The sequence below is a fragment of the Lissotriton vulgaris genome, chromosome 6, assembly GCF_964263255.1.
Source record: "Lissotriton vulgaris chromosome 6, aLisVul1.2, whole genome shotgun sequence".
Classification (NCBI taxonomy): Eukaryota; Metazoa; Chordata; class Amphibia; order Caudata; family Salamandridae; genus Lissotriton; species Lissotriton vulgaris.
In genome coordinates, this window is record NC_141694.1 from 484,553,991 (window position 1) to 484,572,917 (window position 18,927).

At 46.4% G+C, this 18,927-nt stretch overlaps 1 protein-coding gene across 2 annotated transcripts in view; it reads left to right on the plus strand.

Annotated features, from left to right (window-relative positions):
- SMAP1 (small ArfGAP 1) overlaps positions 1-18,927 on the plus strand; it is a 1,000,428-nt gene that overhangs the window by 297,904 nt on the left and 683,597 nt on the right. For both annotated transcript variants that reach the window (XM_086926470.1, XM_086926471.1), the window contains exon 3: positions 1,896-1,981. In XM_086926470.1, coding sequence (XP_086782596.1) covers positions 1,896-1,981 — 86 coding nt within the window. The remainder of the gene's footprint in view (positions 1-1,895; positions 1,982-18,927) is intronic.

Below are 18,927 nucleotides of genomic sequence, written 5' to 3' on the forward strand. Positions count from 1 at the left end.
TTCTGTCTCTTTACAACAAACAAAGTGCCCAAACTGTTAATGCTAAAGAGGTTGGTGGAAAGATTACTCAACTTGCTGATTCAGTTGAACTTAACATCATGACCACATTAGTCAGTCACCTTTCCAGTTTTGTTGTCTATTCCTCTTACCATAATTGGATAGGTTTTACACACGCTTAATGATAAAACAGCTCTCCAGGAAGATGGTCTTCGAGCACAGCCAGAAGAATGGTGCTTTTACTGATTCACTCCTACTAATGGATCTCTTGGTGCTGGTCATATTTGTAAACAGGTGAGTCTTAAGCTTCTTTCTTAATACCAGCGGAGAGGTGGAACATCAGATTCCAGTAGAAGAGTATGCCAAATACTAGGGTCCTAAATAGAAAAGGATAGATCAGCCCTTGGTGCTAAGAATGTAATGTGCGTCAGGCAGAATAATTTGATTGAAACTTTGAATTCTCGCATGATTCAATGTAGGTTCATACCCTTCATCAGCTCTATTGGTACCAGATTACGAGGTATTTATATGTATGTCAGGCAACCTTGAATCAGATGAGTTCGGCCATAGGAAACCAGCTCAGAAGCTCTCTTGGATAAGCTGTAATAAAAGCAATTTCAATAACAAGTGTGAAATTATGATTGTACCAGCCACCAAGGTTGAACAAGTGGGCCAGGCTTAGCATGTCTAGGTCCAAAATGCAGCTTCTCACTACGGATATTACCTGAGAGGACTGAGTAGCCTGAACTTCAATAATAACCCCGATGTATTTCACTTGGTCTGCCCAGACAAGTTGCAGATCAAAAAAGTCCAGAGGTTTCAGAGTTAAATGTTTTGGTTTGTCTTTGGACCCTACAATGATGTTTTGCAGTTTTGGAATTGTTGGGCTGCAAATTATTGGTAGTAATAAAAGATAACATGTTATGCAAGGTTAATTTGAACTCTTTGGAGAGAGATGGATCTCTAATGTAAACTTGATTGTTATTATTGCATGACCTTAAAACCTCGCTTTATATTCTGTTAATTTAAGATCAAAATCAACTTTTTTCTGACCTTGTAGCGGAAAGAAATAACTTTTGGTAAGAACTGTTGTCCACCTTTAAATCTCTTGACTTTTTAGTCTGTTCAGTACATGATTGTTATATATAGAGCTTCCATTGCCCATTCACCACCATGGTATCATGTTTTTGTTGGGGATTTGACCAAATTCTAAAACATAAAGTATTACAAGTTAGCTGATACTCACATGTAGGCTCTTACAGCCTCGGTGAGGCCAGTAGGAAATTTGATCTAATGACCACAGAGGGCTCCCTTTATTGTGTTACCACTAATGCTCTGAAAGTAATTATGTGCATCATATAAGTGTATGAGATCGTTTTTGGATAGACAACCTTAAATTTTTCATAAGCTATCTAGCTTATTAGAAATGTCATAGAGGTAAGTGAGAGTTTAGTTGGTACACGGGACTAAGTTTATGTGGAACTATAACGTCGTAGTCTCTTGTCATCTGTGTTCCCCACAAACGGTTAAAAATGACCTAAAACATATGTTACTGAACATAACACAGCAAGCAATGTCGGTAATGCTTGAAAAGAGAGTTTACATACATAGAAAGTATATTTTGAGAACATCTTCACAAGAATAGGATTAGTATCCATATTTCTGGTTTGGAGAGTGCCAGTAAAGTGGTGATATAGTGAAAACAGCTTCTAAGTGATTTTGGAAAACCTTGGTGTGAATTTTCTTAAATCCTCCGAGGATGTTTTTGGGCATATTTCTTTAAAAAAAATAAAATGGCCAATATGTTTGTGATACAACTAGAAATTGGTGCTTCCTACATTTATATGGAAACTTTGTTTTGCCTCCTTCACTAACCTTTGATACCTTTTCTCTTTCAGTGCATGCAAGATGTGGGAAATACCAAGGCAAGAATATTGTATGAGGCAAATCTACCAGAAAACTTTAGAAGACCTCAAACTGACCAGTATCCTTTTGGCATTGAAGTGTTCAGTAAAAAATGATCTGTGCAATAATTTCCATGTTATTGTTCTAGAATCGAAAGTTAATTCATATTGGTTTAACAAGGATCTATCTCTTCCAGGTTTCCACAACACGTTCTTATGCCACCGACAAAATCAGTTTCTGTCCTGTCAGTGTAGTTATAGTTGTACATTCTCTATTTATTGTAAGTCTGTTACCTCTTTAGTGTACAAGAGGTGAATACTTATCTTGAATGGCAGTGTGCTTTAACTTTTTTAGATTAAAAAATGCACATCCATTTCTCTTTCAGAAATAAGTATATTGTGATCATCTCCAGATTGGTTGTTTACCTTGCCTGTCACTGATTTAATATACATGTCCTTAAAGACCTTTCCAACCGGTCATTTCCAGCATGCCTTCCTGGAGCACCTACTGGATATGCGTTTTTTTCTTCCACTGTACGTCAATGCCTATTTACAAGTCCAGACCTCCTTTCACAACCCTCCTTAGAAATCCTTAAAAAGGATTAACTCACTATCGTATTCTCATTCCAAACATTAGGATAATACCCTTTTCTAAACTCATCGCTCTACAGCTAAACCAATAGTCTGCCATTTTCTTAGACGCTTCTACTTTTGCAGTATCTCACTAAAACCTTGATCTGCGCAAACCTTAATATGCATCACTGCATTAATATCTTTCTCTTCACACCCCTAACAACAATCCTATGTGTAGCACTGTGATTCCGCACCATTGCTGCATGGAATACTAAAATGTCCCTCTGATATCTGCAAACTATTAGTATGAAAGAAAGAGCAGCTTTTTGGTTGCCTGGCTCCTGGCTCCCATGCACGTCCATCACAACTGTGACAGCAGAGGCACTATAGAACTCTTGCTATGTTTCACTGGCTGTTTAAGCCAATTTAGTGAACTATAAACCTCTTACCTAAAATGAGTTGTTAGAGGCAGAGGGGACCATGAGTGAAGGCTAATCTGACTATTTGCAAGTATACATTTTATTTATTGGATCTATCTTTGCAACCCTGTTTTTCTTTCTATGTTTCTTTCTTTCCTTCTATCCTTTATTTTTTCTTTCATCTGTCTTTTTTCCTAATTTTCTTCCTTCTGTCCTTCCTTCTTTCCTTTTTTCTTTCCTTTTCTATTTTATGTCATTCTGTCTTTACCTGTTGTTTTCTTTTCACCTTCTTTTTCGCTTGATCTTTCTTTCCTTCTTTTAACTGCGTTCCTTCTTTCCCTTTTCTCCTTTATTCCTTTCTTCCTCCCTTTGCTTCTTTCTTTTCTGCTTCCTTCCTTTCCTTATTTCTTATTTTTCCTCTTACCTTCCTTATTTTCCATTTTTCTTTCTTTCTTGTTTTCTTTTTCATTTTTTTCTATTCTTTCTTTACTTCTTTTCCTTTTTACCTTTTCGTTTTACCTTCTCTCCTACTTTCTTGCTGTTCCTTCTTTTCCCTTCTTTTCTCTTCCTTCTTCTCCCTTTCATTTGTTCCTTTCTTCCTTCCATCTTTCGTGACTGCAGTCAGCTCACATGAACACTAAATATAAGTTAATCACTGTGTCTATCTTTGCAACCCTGTCTTTCTTGCTTTCTTTCATTTTTTGTTTGTTTCTTGCCATTTTTTAGGTCTCGCCTGGCATTGCACTTGCTGGGCGAGAGATTTTGTAGGAGAGTAGATTTGTGAAGGGGACTTAAAGACCCGCCCCTCATTTTCATTGGCTGGTATCACCGTTTATGCTAAACGGTGGCTTGCCAGTGGAAATTAGTTTTTTTTTGTTGACGCCCTTTCGCCATCCGATCCGGACTGGGCCGCCTGCTTTGCTGCTGTCGCAAAGCACGTTCTTATATTTATGGGGCCATGTGTTTCTAATAGAAACACATAGCCCCATAAAGACAAGAGATTGATGCTTGTTGCAGTAAGTGCACACGTTACTGAGCTCCCACGGCCCTTCTGTTTGTGTGAGGAACGTTTTCACTGCTGGTAGCTCTTCTTTCCCTATCTGCTTGTGTAAGGTGCGTTTTCAGTGACGTTAACTCTTTCTTTAATGTTCGTGTGACAAGCGTTTTCACTGTTGCTATCTCTTCTTTCCTTATTGTTGTTTGTGTAAGGGGTGTTTTCACTGCTGCTGACTCTTCTTCCTTCCCTGTTCCTGTTTGTGTGATGGGTGTTTTCACTGCTGCTGACTCTTCTTCCTTCCCTGTTCTTGTTTGTGTGATGGGTATTTTCACTGCTGTTAACTCTTCCTTCCATATTCCGTTTGTGTGAAGCGGTTTGTCACTGCTTTTAACTCACTCTTCCTTCCCTATTCTGTTTGTGTAAGGAGGTTTTACATTGCTGGTACCCCTTCTTTCTCTATTCTGTTTGTGTGAAGGATGTTTTCACTGCTGCCAACTCTTCCTTCACTGTTCCTGTTTGCGTGAGGGCCGTTTTCCCTGCTGGCGCCAAACATGCCCCTATCCTTTGTGTGTGAGTGGTGGTTCCACTGCTGCGCCCGTGTAAGCCCCTGCTCTGTGTGTGGGTTTTTTCCAGTTCTGCTTCCCCACCGGTGCTTACTCTCTGTTGCTGCTGTTGTGTCCCTCCATTGAGTGCGGGGGAGCTCGCGCTGCTGGTCCCTGGGATGAGCCTATTGCATCGATCGGTGTCATGCGCCAGTGCAGATGGCGGCTACAGCAGCATCTTCAACAATCAAGCGTCACAAGAAGAGTGAGGGGGATATTTGTTGTGCCAAGAGGAATGGTGTCCCCTCATCTGAGAGTTCACTGTGGGCAGGCAGTATTTAAAACCATGAACCCGAGTGTAGTTCCAGGATGGCCAGAATCTGAGCTTGTTAATTGCCCTTTGTTAACGACTAGCGTGTAGTTGGAGGCCTGTGTTAATTCGGAAACCCTGCATTTCACAGTCTGCTATGGAATGTCAGGGTCATCAATGCCGGGAGGGAGAGTGTGTCGGAGGCAGTGATTGGATTTGCACAAAGTTCATGGCATGACAAATCAGTATGTATGTGTGCAAGATAGTGAGTGGGTTTTCATGGGAGAGGGAGTGGGCGAGCTTGCTTCCAAAAGAGTACAAATGTTATGGGCCGGGAATTAACTAATGAAGTGAACATGTGTGTATGTGGGAGATAAAGGGAAAGTTAGCGTGTGTTTGAGAGAGAAGGCATTCTGTGCATGTGAGAGATATAAGGCTTGCTAGTATATGTGAGAGAGATGCTGTGGGGCAATCGAGAGAGACATAGGTGTAGTTGGAGTGTGTGTGTGTGAAGGACTGGCTGTAGTGCATGTGAGGTGCTTTAAGTGGGATGAAAAGGTGGGGAGTGACCAAAAAGGCATAACTATGAGTTCTTTCCAAGTGGCGTAGCAGTACTTGGGTGCCTCTGAGAGTTTTATGTTATTGCATCCATACATATACACAATAATGGCCATGTGTCTAAAACAAGCCAGACTGATAGACCTTGTTTCTTTCTGTTCCCGTTGGTTTCTCGGTCTCTGGCTGCCCTTTCGCATCTCCTGTCAGTGGGGCCTTGTGGAGGGGAGGGGGCTGCAGTTCCGCGCAGACAGACATCTAGCTTGGATATGGTAAATCTGCACAACAACTGACCTGGTGGAACTTTAGTGGGGAGTGGGTGTTCCCGGGGAGGACTTGAGCGACTCTTTAGGGATGAAATGACTTGAAAGGGAGATGTGAAAGTTGTCACTTGGGCCCCTAGAGACAAGATCTGCTGCGGAGATTGCAGTCACTACTGCCAGGCGCCAGGAAGACCTGTCTCCCATCCGCGCAGCGCACTAGCAGGCCGAGGTGAAAAGGAGTGCGCAGGAGTGTGGTACCTGACCCCCGCGTGCGTCTCGTGGATTAATACTGGTAATAAAAGTAATGGTACTTTAGGAACTAACTCAACAGTTGATAAAAGAACCACCTCAACAGGTAAACAAACATTTGCAATGCAATAGGTCTCGCATTTACGCCAGTTTAAGCTATTAGTATTGTAAATGACATGCCTTTCATTTATGTTTTTAAAACTAAAACAAAAATAAAAGGCATTGTCATTTGCAAGGTCAATAGCTCAAACTCGCGTAAATGCGAGACCTATTGCATTGCAAATGCTTGTTCTTAAAGGCCAGAGGCAATGCCAAACCAATTGGCTTTTTAGATCTGTTAGACTTTTTGATTCTACTAAAATTACGTATAACATACTTACTTATGTTTAAAGTATTTTATTAGAAAGGTACAGCTGCATATGGAAAGCAAATTACAAATATGCAATGGTTACTGCGAGAGGCAACCCAAGATCAAAATTCTAATGTCCCAGCTCTGAGGCTGCTCCAATGTCCTGCCTCTCGCACGGAGGCGTACACAAGGAAAGGAAAGAGAGAAAAAAGCATTGCCCTGTGGGCTTGTACCTCTATTAAGTAAACAACATCCCCCAACAAATTTCCCCCCACCCCCGCCCTCCCTGTCCAGTGCTGTATATCATGAAAGCAATCTGTCATCCTTCATCCTTCCGACCCTGTTCTTGCCTGTAGGTCCATGGTTATCCCCCCCTGAATGAAACAATGCCTCATGAAGGGGGCGTAAGCCTCAGCAGTCTGAGGTACCTCGGGCATGTAATTTCAGTAAATTCTGAAGCCAGCAGTGAGTGAAAGGGTTGCCACAGTTCCTCAAAACCAGTCACATCCCCAGCTAACGTGAGGGACAGTTTTCCCATCCCCAGAACATGCCACAACCTGTGCAGCCAACCAGTGCGTGAGGGAATGGTAGGTGTGCGCCAGTGTATCAGTATGTTCTGCACCGCAGAACCCAGCATAATGGCAATCTGCCTCCCCCTCCTAGATTTTAGTGGATACATTGTCATTTGGGAGACCCAGCAGGGTATATGCTGGAAATCGAGGCAGTTCAATCTCGAAGCATTTATCAATCTCGTCTATCACTGTCGACCAGTAGGCTTGTAGTACTGGGCAGTCCCAGAGGATGTGTGTTAGTGTACCAATCTGCCCACACTCTCGCCAGCATCTGTCGCTAAGGAGCCTGTTCATTTCGTGTAGTCTTTCTGGGGTGTGATACCAGTAGGTGGAGATTTTAGTGAAGGTTTCTGTGAGGCCCACGTGATAGGCCGAGTGTCGTGCCCTGTATGAAATACGGTCCCACTCCTTAAGGCTAAGCGTTCTTCCCAGTTCTCTACTCCAGCGCTCCCTACCGGGAATGTAGAAGTGGGAAAACGGGAGCTGAAGCATCTTGTATAGGTCAGTAATAAGTTTGGAGTCCGAAGCGCGGGTGATTAGCCACCGTTCATACGGTAGGAGCTTCCTGTCCGCAAATTCTCTCACACTCGGCTGTAAGGCCCAGTGTCGCACCTGCCAATATCTCATGCGGTCTGATTCGGTCATCTGATAAGTATCCTTAAAGCTCTGGAAGGGGATAACTCCATCTGTCGCGTACATGTGGAAAAGTGCCCTACAGCCCCTGTCCCTCCAGTGTGAGAAGGCCCCTTGCTCCATCCCCGGTGTGAAGTCGGGATTATCTACAATCGGTGTGAAAGGCGAGGGAAACGTGGTGAGGTCGAATGTGTGATTTGTGGCGTCCCATACTTTCAGCGGAACCCGCGTGATGTAAGAAGCATAGAGATTCGGGGGGCGGTGTGGTCGGCGAAGAAAGGGTATTTCTTGTAAAGGGCGCCCGGCTACCGCTTGATCCCAGATATCTCAATTGGGATGCCTGGAAGTATTTGCGAAGGTCGGGAACTCCCAGCCCTCCCGATTCTGGTGTCAGTGTCGTGAGGGTGCGGCGCATTCGGGGTTTGCGGCCCTGCCACACAAAGCGGGACACGTCAGTTTGCATTTGTAAGGGCAGCGCTCGGAATAAGTACAGAATTTGGGGTAAAACTGTCATTTTGATCGCTGCTACCCTACCAAGCCAGGAAATCGTCCCTTTGTTCCATCTCCCGAGTTCGTCCCTCACCTTTTTGCCCACTGCCTCATAGTTAATAGAAACCATGGCCTGCAACGTCGGGGCTAACGTAATCCCTAGGTATTGCACCTGATCTTTCGACCATCGTAGGGGAAAGAGCCTTTGTAGGTCGGTCCTCGTTGTTGAAGCCAGGGAGAGGTCCAGAGCCGTGGATTTCTCCACATTCATCCGAAAGCCGGCCACACTCTCAAAAGCTTTGAGTTCCGCTATGCATGCGGGTAGGGCCTGCCTCGGGTCTTCCAGCGCGAAAATGACATTGTCTGCGTAAAGGCTTATTACATGGGTGAAACCTCCCATTCGTACTCCAGTTACGGCTATGTTCTGCCGCACTCGTTATGCAAAGGGCTCCATGTAGAGCGCGAAGAGGAGGGGGGAGAGGGGACATCCCTGTCTTGTTCCGCGTTCGATATCGAACCGTCGAGAGCCACAGCCATTCACTCTCACTGCGGCAGAGGGGGATTTATAGCAATTAAAGACCATGGTTCGGAACTTCTCCCCCATTCCCAGCTTCGCCATAACTCGTTCGAGGTAGGGCCAATGCACCCGGTCGAACGCCTTTTCTGCATCGACCGAGAGCAGCATACGTTCCCCCGGAATACGTGAGGCTTTTTCTAAGACGTGAACTATTCGCTTAGTGTTGTCCACAGTCTGGCTTCCAGGCACGAAGCCGGCTTGATCCGGTTCAATCAGGCCGGGGAGGTACTGCGCCAATCTCGCCGCTAGAATCCCTGTGTAGAGTTTCAGATCTAAATTTAGTAAGGAGATTGGTCTGTACGAGCCGCACTGCTTCCTATCTTTCCCTGGTTTGGGGATGACAGACACCGTCGCTTGTAGAAGATCCGGAGAGATAGTCCCAGGATCAGAGAAAGAGTTAAACAGCTTGGTCAAGATAGGGGCTAGCGTCCCGCTGAACGTTCTATAGAAGAGGGCTGTGTAACCATCTGGGCCTGGGGCTTTTCCTAGTTTGGGCCTAGAAACCGCTGCTATCACCTCCTCAGTCTTAATCTCTCTCTCTAGGTAATCTGCCTGCTCTTGAGTCAGGGATGGTAGGGTCACTGAATCCAGGTAAACATCCGAGTCTTCCATGTTGGCGGCTTCCGCTCTATATAGATCAGCATAGAAGCGACGGAAGGTCTCCGCAATTTCGGCGTCACCAGTGATCTCTTGTCCCGCATTTCCTGTCAATTCCCTCACCTGGCGACTCTGATGAGCTACTCTCAGTTTGGCTGCCAGCAGGCGGCCACATCGATCCCCACCTGTGTAATATGCGTGTTTGAGGCGCAGTGCTGCATATTCCGCCCTATCAAGGTCTAGTGAGGACAAGAGTTTCCTAGTTGCCTTCAACTGCTTCCAAACTCTCGGAGCTCCAGTGCGACGGTGTACGTTCTCCAATTCCCTGACTTTCTGGGTGAGTTCGTCCCGTTTAAGTTTCCTATCTCGATTATCCGCGGCTGAGACCGCAATGAATTCTCCCCGTATCACTGCCTTAAGAGCCCCCCATTGAGTCGACAGGGAAGTATCAGCGTTAGAGTTGTGCAGCTGAAAGTCCTTGACCGAATCAGTAATGCTTTGCACCACTTCTTTCCTATGTAGAAGGGTGTCCCGAAGCCTCCAAACCCCCCTCCGGGCAGAGCTCGGCTGGAGATGGAAGGTCCCCGAGACCGGTGCATGGTCCGATAGAGAGATAACACCCATTTCCGAGGTGGTGGCAAGGCTACGAACAGGTCCAGAGACCAGTAGATAATCAAGTCTGGCGTAAGTCTTGTGTGCGTGCGAGTAGTAGGAGAAGTCTGTATCAGTCGGGTGGAGTTCGCGCCAGAGATCGTGCAGGTCGGATTCAACTAACTGCGCCTTAACTGCTTGTGAGAGTTCCCCAGTCTGCAGATATCGCTGCGCCGATCTATCTTTTGAGGAGTCAAAGACTAAATTAATGTCCCCCCCCCTAGTATTATGTGTTTGTCCGGCGAAGCCGTGACATCCTCCAGTGCTGCGAGCAGAAATCTATCTTGCTGTTCGTTCGGGCCGTAAACTGCGCCTACTGTAAACGTCAGGGCTCCCACTTTAAGTCTGTAGGCAAGAAGTCTACCTTTTTGTTCTACAAATTTGTGCAACACCTCACCCTTAAACGATTTGGACAAAAGAATAGCCACCCCCGCCGTTTTAGTCGTATTGGAGGAAAAGAACTGTGTAGGGAAATTGTGGGACCTCATTCTGTGACAATCACTAGCTAACAAGTGGGTCTCCTGGAGCAGACAGATGTCTGCCCGAGAGTTTTCCAATAAGGATAGGATAGCCCTTCTCTTCGTAGGATTGTTCAGCCCCTTAACATTCAGGGTCACTATCTTCAATTCTGCCATGGGTGGTTCGGACTACTCTGTCTGTGTGTGCGAACCAGAGTGCATGATAACAGGATGACTGCCAAGCAAATTCGTGTGTCTAAACTAACATTCACAGATATCGTAGAAGCACTGGACAAGGTAACTTCCAACTCTCCCCCCCCAACTTTCCCCATTCCCAACTCCGGACAAACCTTCCCTCCCATGTCTCTCAACTCACACCACAACGTCCCCAACCTCCCCCTCGCTGCCCTCAGTGTCGACCCTCGGGTCATGCTTCCCCCCCACCTACCAGAGTACCCAAAACTTCCTGAAATAGTCCCGGACAAGCCCGAACGGACCAGTCTGTGGAATGTTACCTTAGTGGACGTCCAGCCACACGTAGTCAAACCTTCGCTCCCCCCCCACCGTCCTTCCAAGCCAGCAATGGAAATACTGCTATGATGAATTCCCCCCGTGAGCACAGTTAAGCGGTCAGTGCCACCACCTCTGGACCTTCAAGCACCGTGGACGCTGTCCGGACAGCGGCCTCTTGTTCCGCTCTGATCGCTGGAGACCCCGGCCTCTGTGACACTTCCGCCGTCCTTCTTCTCCTTCTTGTAGCTCGATGCCAACCGCCGTCAGTTGTGCGCCGCCGTCTAGGTGTTTGGGAGTCCTCCTCCTCTGTGGTGATGCCCAAGATTTCGCAGGCATCCTGGAGGTTTCGTATATGGTGTGTCTCACCCTGCCATTTAAAGATAATACGAAAGGGGTGTCCCCACGAATAGGGTGTTTCATGCTGTTTAAGGAAGTCCGTCACAATCTTGAACGATTTGCGCTTCTGAAGCGTGATCGTGGACAGGTCTTGGTATAGAGCCACTGGGTGATCCCGGAAAGTGAGAGAGCGTACTTTTCGGGCCTCCGCCATGATCTTTTCTTTCAGTGGGAAGTCCGGGAGGAATGCCAGGATGTCTGGAGGGGGGCCATTAGATCTTCTGGCGGGACCCACCCTGTGCGCTCTGTCGATTCTAATGGGGAAGTCATCCCCTTCTCCCAGGACCATGCGGAAGAGTTCTTGCAAGTATTGAACAATGTCCGGGTTCTCCTCTGAGGATGGCACACCCCGGACCCTAATGTTGTTCCTTCGTGACCTATTCTCTAAATCTTCGTTGTGCAATTGAAGGTCCAGGTGTTGTTCTCGGAGGGTCAGTACTTCCTGCTGTAGAAGAGTGATCTCTTCATCTTGTCTGTGCGCGGAGGTCTCCACAGTGTCCACTCTCTCCCCTAGGCCTTCTACTTCTCTACGGACTTCACGCATCTCACCCGCCACTTCTTGTTTCAGGGCTTGGAAGTCCTCCCTCAGCGTGCCAAAGAGAGATTCCAAAAAGGATCTGGTTACCGGAGGCTCCGCCGCTGCACTAGACTGCGAGCCCCCAGCCGCTCCAGGCGAAGAAGAGGCCCTGTCCCCTTTGGTCTGCTGTCTGTTGAGCATCTCCGGGAGCGTGCGGTCGGTACGATCGTTGCGTTTCCCCCCTCTTTGACCCGCCATGATTCAGGCTTCCCCACCAGTCCGCTCCTTTCCGCACGTAGAATTCGGGCCCCAAGGAGCCTGCTTCCAGCCTAGGGCGGACGTCGGCTCGCGTCCACTCGGATGACCACCACCGATCCAGGTCAATAGCCCCACCTCAGGTTTGAGAGGGGGGAGTTGCCGTAGTTGTCCCCACGGAGATCCAGTAGCAGCTTCTCTGGGGCGGACACTGGTGCAGGAGCCCCCCACCTTAGTCGTGACGACCAACCGATACCGTGGATTCCTGGGCGCTCACTACTGGCCAGACGTCCCGCAGTGGTCTGAGTTCCCCCCCTTCACTGTATCCCGGGCGCGCCTGTGCATTCGTCTGGGTCAGGGGACAGTCGCGGTACCCATCAACAAGGGCCGTCGCCCAGATCTCTGTCGAGTCTTCCCACAGGCAGCTCTGGGTGCCCACGCGGTCTATGGCCCCCCCAGGGGTGCCCCACCGCAGATAGCGTACCTCAGGGTGTGCAGTCTGAGCACCTTGGGCCTTGTGGGTGCTCCGTCGTGCGTGCAAGGTGGTGCCGGTGATTCAGGGGGGCCACTCGCCTGGGGGGTGTCCGTGTCCTGTCGGCAGTAGACCGCCTCTGCAAGGGAGCTACCCCGCTGAGCGCTGCGTCCGGTCTCCCGCGTAGCCCGGCTAGGCCTCCAAGCCGGGCGTTCGCGTAGCTCCTCCCCCGGTCCAGCCAGTGCCTCGGGGTGCGGAGATCTCCAGGTCCCGGCCGGTGAGGCGGCCGCTCCAGGCGCTCTACTTGCTGCGCTGTCGGGGGCGCTCGCCGGGCAGCGGGGATCGTCCATCTCGGGCAGCGCACTCACTGTGCAGTCCGTGGACTTCCAGCGGATTCGGGCGGGGGTCCTCCGTCTCGGCTCGCCGCCATCTTGGAGCACCGGGGGGCAGCGGACTCGCCCCGGACACCACACCGCTCCACTCCTCGACGCTCAGCTGTGCTGTCCGCCGGTGCCAGAGAGCCCCACTCACTTCGGCGTGTCCACACCTTGCCTCCCAGCCGTCCGGCGCCACGCTATCCTGTCTGGGCTGGGGTACTGCGTCAGCCTCGGCTCGCGCTGGTCCAGAGCTCGGCACCTGGAACACGGTGATTTTTGCACTCTGTTGTGCGCTGATTGCAACGATCAAGCCGTCACCGGTTCCCCAATCAATTGAGCCAGTCAGCGTGGCTCTGGGGGGAAAATTCAGCTGAATTCAGGGCTTGGGGCCTCCGATGGGGTCGGGAGCTCTAGCAGACACGTCCTTCTACCCCGCCATCTTGGCCACGCCCCCTAACATACTTACTTATAGGGATTTTCAGCCAGCCTTCATACATTCGTTTGTTGTTACATCATTCACATTTTATTTCCACCCTCACCCGCAAAGGTAATATCTGCTTTTTTTAGATCAAAATTATTTTTGTCTTTAGCCAATGTTTTTTTGTTTTTGTTTTTTTAGATTGAAGAGGGCCCAGCAGCTACTTGAACGAAATTGTTATATAAAAACCATGACTAAAAAAGAATTGCCAGAAGGCTGGTGGCCAGCACCAGACCTTTGCCAGTGCTTATGTTATTGTTTTTGTATTGTTAGTGTTTTTTGAGTTGCCCTCTCCTTCATTGTTGGGAGACATTTGTTTTTCCTTCCCTTGATGTTCAGTGTGTGTTGTGTAGTATGAGTGTGTGTTTGCTTATCTTTGTTATGTGAAGATGATATGTGTCGCAATTAGGATGAATGTTTAATATTTCATAGAGGTTCCAATTAATGTTGTCACCAGGTGCTAGATTTATTTACCTTGGAATTTATAGCCTCTACTGGGGTTGTGGTGCCTGACCTTGAAAGTATCACAGGGTTGTTGCCAAGTAAACGTCTTCTGTTTCCTGAAGAAAGTCACTTGAGTCATTTACAACATTTATATAGCAAAAGAACATTCTATTCCCTCACTTGTCCTTTGCTCAACTTATTTAACTAACTTGAATCTCACATGGTGTATGAAGCGTGTATTACAGCAGAAAAGCACAACAAGTTGCAGAGGAGTTCTCAAATAAATCTAATTACTTTTCACTCATGCTTAGGTTTTTCGATTCCTTGGTGTGGGGCCGAGGGACATTCTCACAGCTGATAATAACTTCGCACCATGATAGTTTTAAGAGCTCATAATCAGCATCTCATAATAATTTTAAAAAAATCAATTATTTTCTTTTGGTTGTATTTTGAAGAGACTGCATCTTTGAAGCCCTCCACAGCCAGTAACCCCAAGGGAGACTCTTATCAAATTCAGTTAAATACCGACAGTGCAGCCCTAATAGGATTTGCCATTGTGTTTTTTAAGCTTTGCTGTTGACACAAGGCAGGCAAATAGTACTGTGAAAATGTTAAAGTGTAATTTCTCTTGTGGGATCGGGTTAATTATAGGCTGCGTGTATCTCTGCATGACAAATCATGAAAGTTTTACATTAAGCTTTTCAGTATTAAGATTCTGGTTCTTATCGGAACATTTTAATTACTTGAGTTAGCAGAGATTCATTGTGCAGCAGAGCTAATCAACAGTTATGTCCCATTGAGGATACCTTCACTTTCAACGTTATCCTTCCTGCTCTCAGTAGGATGTGTCTGAAAACAGACGATTTCATTCTTTGGGATCTGATGGCAATTGTATTGTTTACGAAGGGGTACCTTAGTGTAAGAAAACATTAAATGGTAGAACCGATCTGTGGGTGTCAGCTTGTACCAGGTGAGTAGCGTCTTTTGCTGTGATATCACAAAACATCCTGATGGTTGCAAACATTGTTCAAACATGTTGACCTTTACAATTCGTTAAAGTTGAAACTTTATACAGCTTTTGTATCCCACATGCCTTACTGCTTTTTGCCCGTGGTAGTCCAATCTCTGAATAATTGGTTCGTTCTTCTGTGACCGAGATAGCTTGATTTCAGTGGACTTTTAATTAGAATTGGATATTTTTCCACAAAATGACTATCTAAAACGGAAGCTGTTGCTAACCCTGGGCGTAGGACTACGCTACGCTCGCGGAGCGTGCGTAGTTTGCGCTACTAGGCACTGCGCAAATTGCACGTAGCACAGTGCAAAAACACGTAGCGTAGCGGTCATTTTTTGCTTGCTCACGAACCTCAACGTCAAGTTGGCGACTATGAGCGAACAAAATCAACATCCCGCAAGACTTTTTCCTCGTTCGCAATCAGCAACATCAAGTTGCCGATCGCGAGCGTGGAATATAAACCTCCTGGCGAGATTCTCAACGCTCGCGATGAGAAACTACCAGTCCGAGTTGAGAAAGCTGTCGCGCAAGTACGAATCTACTCGAGCGGCAGAAAAGGACCGCTTATACTGTTTAAGATGCCATTTGCAATGATTGCACTGTGCGGAAAAGCATCCAGCACTATCCTATCAGTGTGAACAGCATTTACCCTACCGCACTACGCAGTTCGCGTAGCTTGCGTAGTGCGACGTGCACTTCGCGTAGCGCTACTACGCAAACTAAGCCCAGGGTTAGCTTTGCACTAGTTGCCATAGAATTGAGTGTCAATTTAAACTAAGTCACTTGTCTCCTGAAGATGATGTAGCCACTGCGTACTTGATCCCAGTGCATGGGGTTCGTGTAGAGCAGGATTCAGTCATAGCGGAGCCTGTTTGTATACCTTATGGTTTGTTTCATGTTTTCAATGATGGGACATTGCACTGTTGTCCTGAAATTGTTACTCTTAACGTAATAAGTGATAACAATGCTTACATTCTTATGGAAAACCAAATCTTTAAGGTTTGCAAGTGGTAGAGAAATGACACAATGTAAATGACCAAACTGTTAAATGCAAATCTGGTACCGCAGAGGACGTCTGCCCCACTTATATTTTCAGACTGGCCGGACCAGCTAAATCCATATCTCAATATTATTTGAAATGCCTCTTTGAAATCCGGCATCTTCCTGGTCATCTGCAAACAGACGTTTCTGCTACCACTCTTAAAGAAAGCAAATGCGGATCCGAGTGTGCTCAAACCTTTGGGCCAATCTCACTTCTGCTAGCTCCTGCTAAGGTCTTTGAGACATTGGTATATCCACATTAACAAAATAGCATACCGGGCTATGCTCAGGAGCTATCGTAATTTAATTAAAGTGGCACGAAAGGTGCACCTAACCTCCACCATAGCTCAAGCCGGAAACTCCTCTCAGAAATCATATAATTCATGAAACTCCTTTCTGATACCGCGTACCTGGATGACCACTAACTAAGCTTCCAAAATCAGTACTTAAAGAGTAACCTCTCAGGATCTTTTAGCCGTTGAATTTCAAGCAAACAGATCTAATGCGGACACCGAGGAAACCGTAACAACCTGGGCCTCCAAGGACCTGGTTGATAAGATATATTCTGCAAGACCTCAGTTCGCAACATGGGATATAACCATTGTACGACACAAACGACTGAGGTATCCCTATCCCTTACAAGACCGCACACATAATCAAAAAAAGATAACGGTACCAGAGGAAGTCAAAGCACCTGCTTGTGAAGCGCCCGGGCTTTCCCGCCAGCAGCATCAAGCACAAGGAACAGGGTCATCTTGTTAGAAAACTCACAAACAACTGGTAATCAAGGTTTGGATAGAATGGATTGGTCTTGGGTACGAAGTAATAAACATACCTAACCCAGAGTCAAATCTCTCCTTGGCAATTCATAACGGGAAGCATCCTCAGAAGTTGAAAAGGCCACAAAGTGTTTTGTCTTGCTCCTGGAATGTTCATGGCTTCCAAGAAATGGCGCATGACCACGATACGCATGCTTTCTTCCAACAACAAGATGTAATCCTGATCCAGGAGTCATGGAAACTAAAACCTACCTCAATTTTAGAATTCAAAGAACACCATATATTTGCAGAAAGATTTTCAACTTTCGGGCATCCCCGCAGCGGATTATCAACCTACGTAGCCCAAAAATATAATTGGGAAACAGAATACCTGGACGTGGGTTTTAATAGGGCCCAAGTGATCAGAATCACCGAAACCCCACCATCCGGGACTCAACAGTGGCAACTTTAAGTAATCAATGTCTATATCCACCCTGATGGGAAGTTACAGAAAGAGAAACATGCAAACTTAATATTGCTGAGAAAAGTGATGCAAAGAACTTACACGTGATGCCCACTGTTCATCTCTGGGGACTTCAACTACGACCTTATTGGAAAAAAAACAGGCGAAAGCGAAGACGGCATCAATTAGCGGTGGACAAAAGTTAACAACTATCTTAAGAGATCTAGGACTGTCAGTTTTGAATGGCAATACGAAGGGGGACAGGCCGGCAGGCGTTACATACTTGAGCGGTAGGGTCTATTCAACAATTGACTACACAGTCTTAAGCAAGGAGCTAATTCCCAGTATTGTATCATTTCAAATTGACCAACGTATAGAAAGTGATCATTTTCCCCAAATAACGAGACTGAATATCACACTCAACTTGGCACAAAGAATGACCTCTCTTCTACACCACGCCACAAAGTTCAACCTAAAAAAAATAAAATGGCGCGGAGAAGGGTTCAAAAAAGTTCAGGACACTGTAAAAGTTTATATGTCCAATTTAGGTCCTCAAACAGAGGAAGAACGTGTAACCAATTGGGAGCAATTGATTCAGGACCTACTACAAAAGTCTCCAGCAATGCCAGGGAATCGGAGAAACATAAACATCAAGAAGGACCCATGGTTCAACACAGACTTATGAACAAAAAAAAGAAAGGTTGTCAAAGAGGTCCGAGCACTTGCAAGTAAAACAAATAGGGGTTCGCGACAAACAAACGTAACCTGAAGGTAGCAAGGAGCATTTATAGGAAGTCACTGAGGGTCGCGAAGTCCTCTTGCAAGGAAACGACCTGGAACAAACTACTAAGTGCGGGAAAACAGCCGGGACTTCTAGGGCATCATCAACGATCTAAATAAAGGGGTACACCTCCAACAGGAAGCAGGGGTCGGAGCTGAAACTTGGGCCCTCCATGTGCAATCCTTGTACTGTACTACAGACCCAGGCCCCGTTAATGGTTTACGGGCGATACAGGCGAACGAGGAGATAAAAATGGGAAACAAGAGCCAGGAATACAAAGAAACCGAGACTGGGGAAGAAATAAAGGGGCCCACTGAAACGGCCGATTTAACCACCAAAAATCAATTGAGAAACATAATATCAAGATTAAAGACTGAAGGAGCAGAAGGCTGGAATGGGCTGCCCAACGCGATCTTCAAGCACGACCCGGTCTTCTGGTCAGAGACCTTAACGCCACTTTTTAATAACATGTATAAACAAGCAGAGGTCCCAGCCTCCTGGAAAGGTAATATTATTCTCCCGATATTTAAGCAGGGAGAATATCGCAACCACGCAAATTACAGGTTGGTATCTTTAATAGATGTGGAGGCTAAGCTCTACGCCTCTTGCATTCTCTCAGAGCTACAAGAGTGGATAGGAGACACAAACATAATCCACAAGTTTCAAACAGGTTCAGGTAAGGAATGGGAACGATAACAAACTTAACTTGTCTGTCACTCCTAATGGATATAGCAGTAACCAAGGGAGCTTGGCTGTATGCCTGTTTTATTTATATCAAGTCTGCATTCGACTGGGTGAGCAGAGAGAGCTTGTGGGGAAAGTTAAAGAGCTGGAGCTTGCCGATTCAACTTTTAAAAGCAATAATAGACCTATATAAGAACACTTGGGCAAGAGTTAAATTAGGTAATGGAGGCAATTCAACCTCGAGTATTTCAACGCAACAAGGCCTCAAACAAGGTTGCGTGTTAGCCCCTACCCTTTTTAACCTTTTCCTCTCAGACATTACAAGTGTGCTGGAAACTGCTGAATGTCACCCACCATTATTGGCCAACAATCCAATATATTTTTTACAATCCGCAGACTACATTGTAGTGCTAAGCAAAACACCAATTGGACTACAAAGAGCAATAAATAAATTAACATCCTATTTGCAAAGGGAAAGGCTGGAACTAAACAAAGAAAAAACAAAAGTGGTTAGTCTAGTAGAACCACAAAAGATCACGTATAAATGGACGGCGAATGGGGTAACGGTGGAAGATCAAGGGTCATATAAGTACCTCGG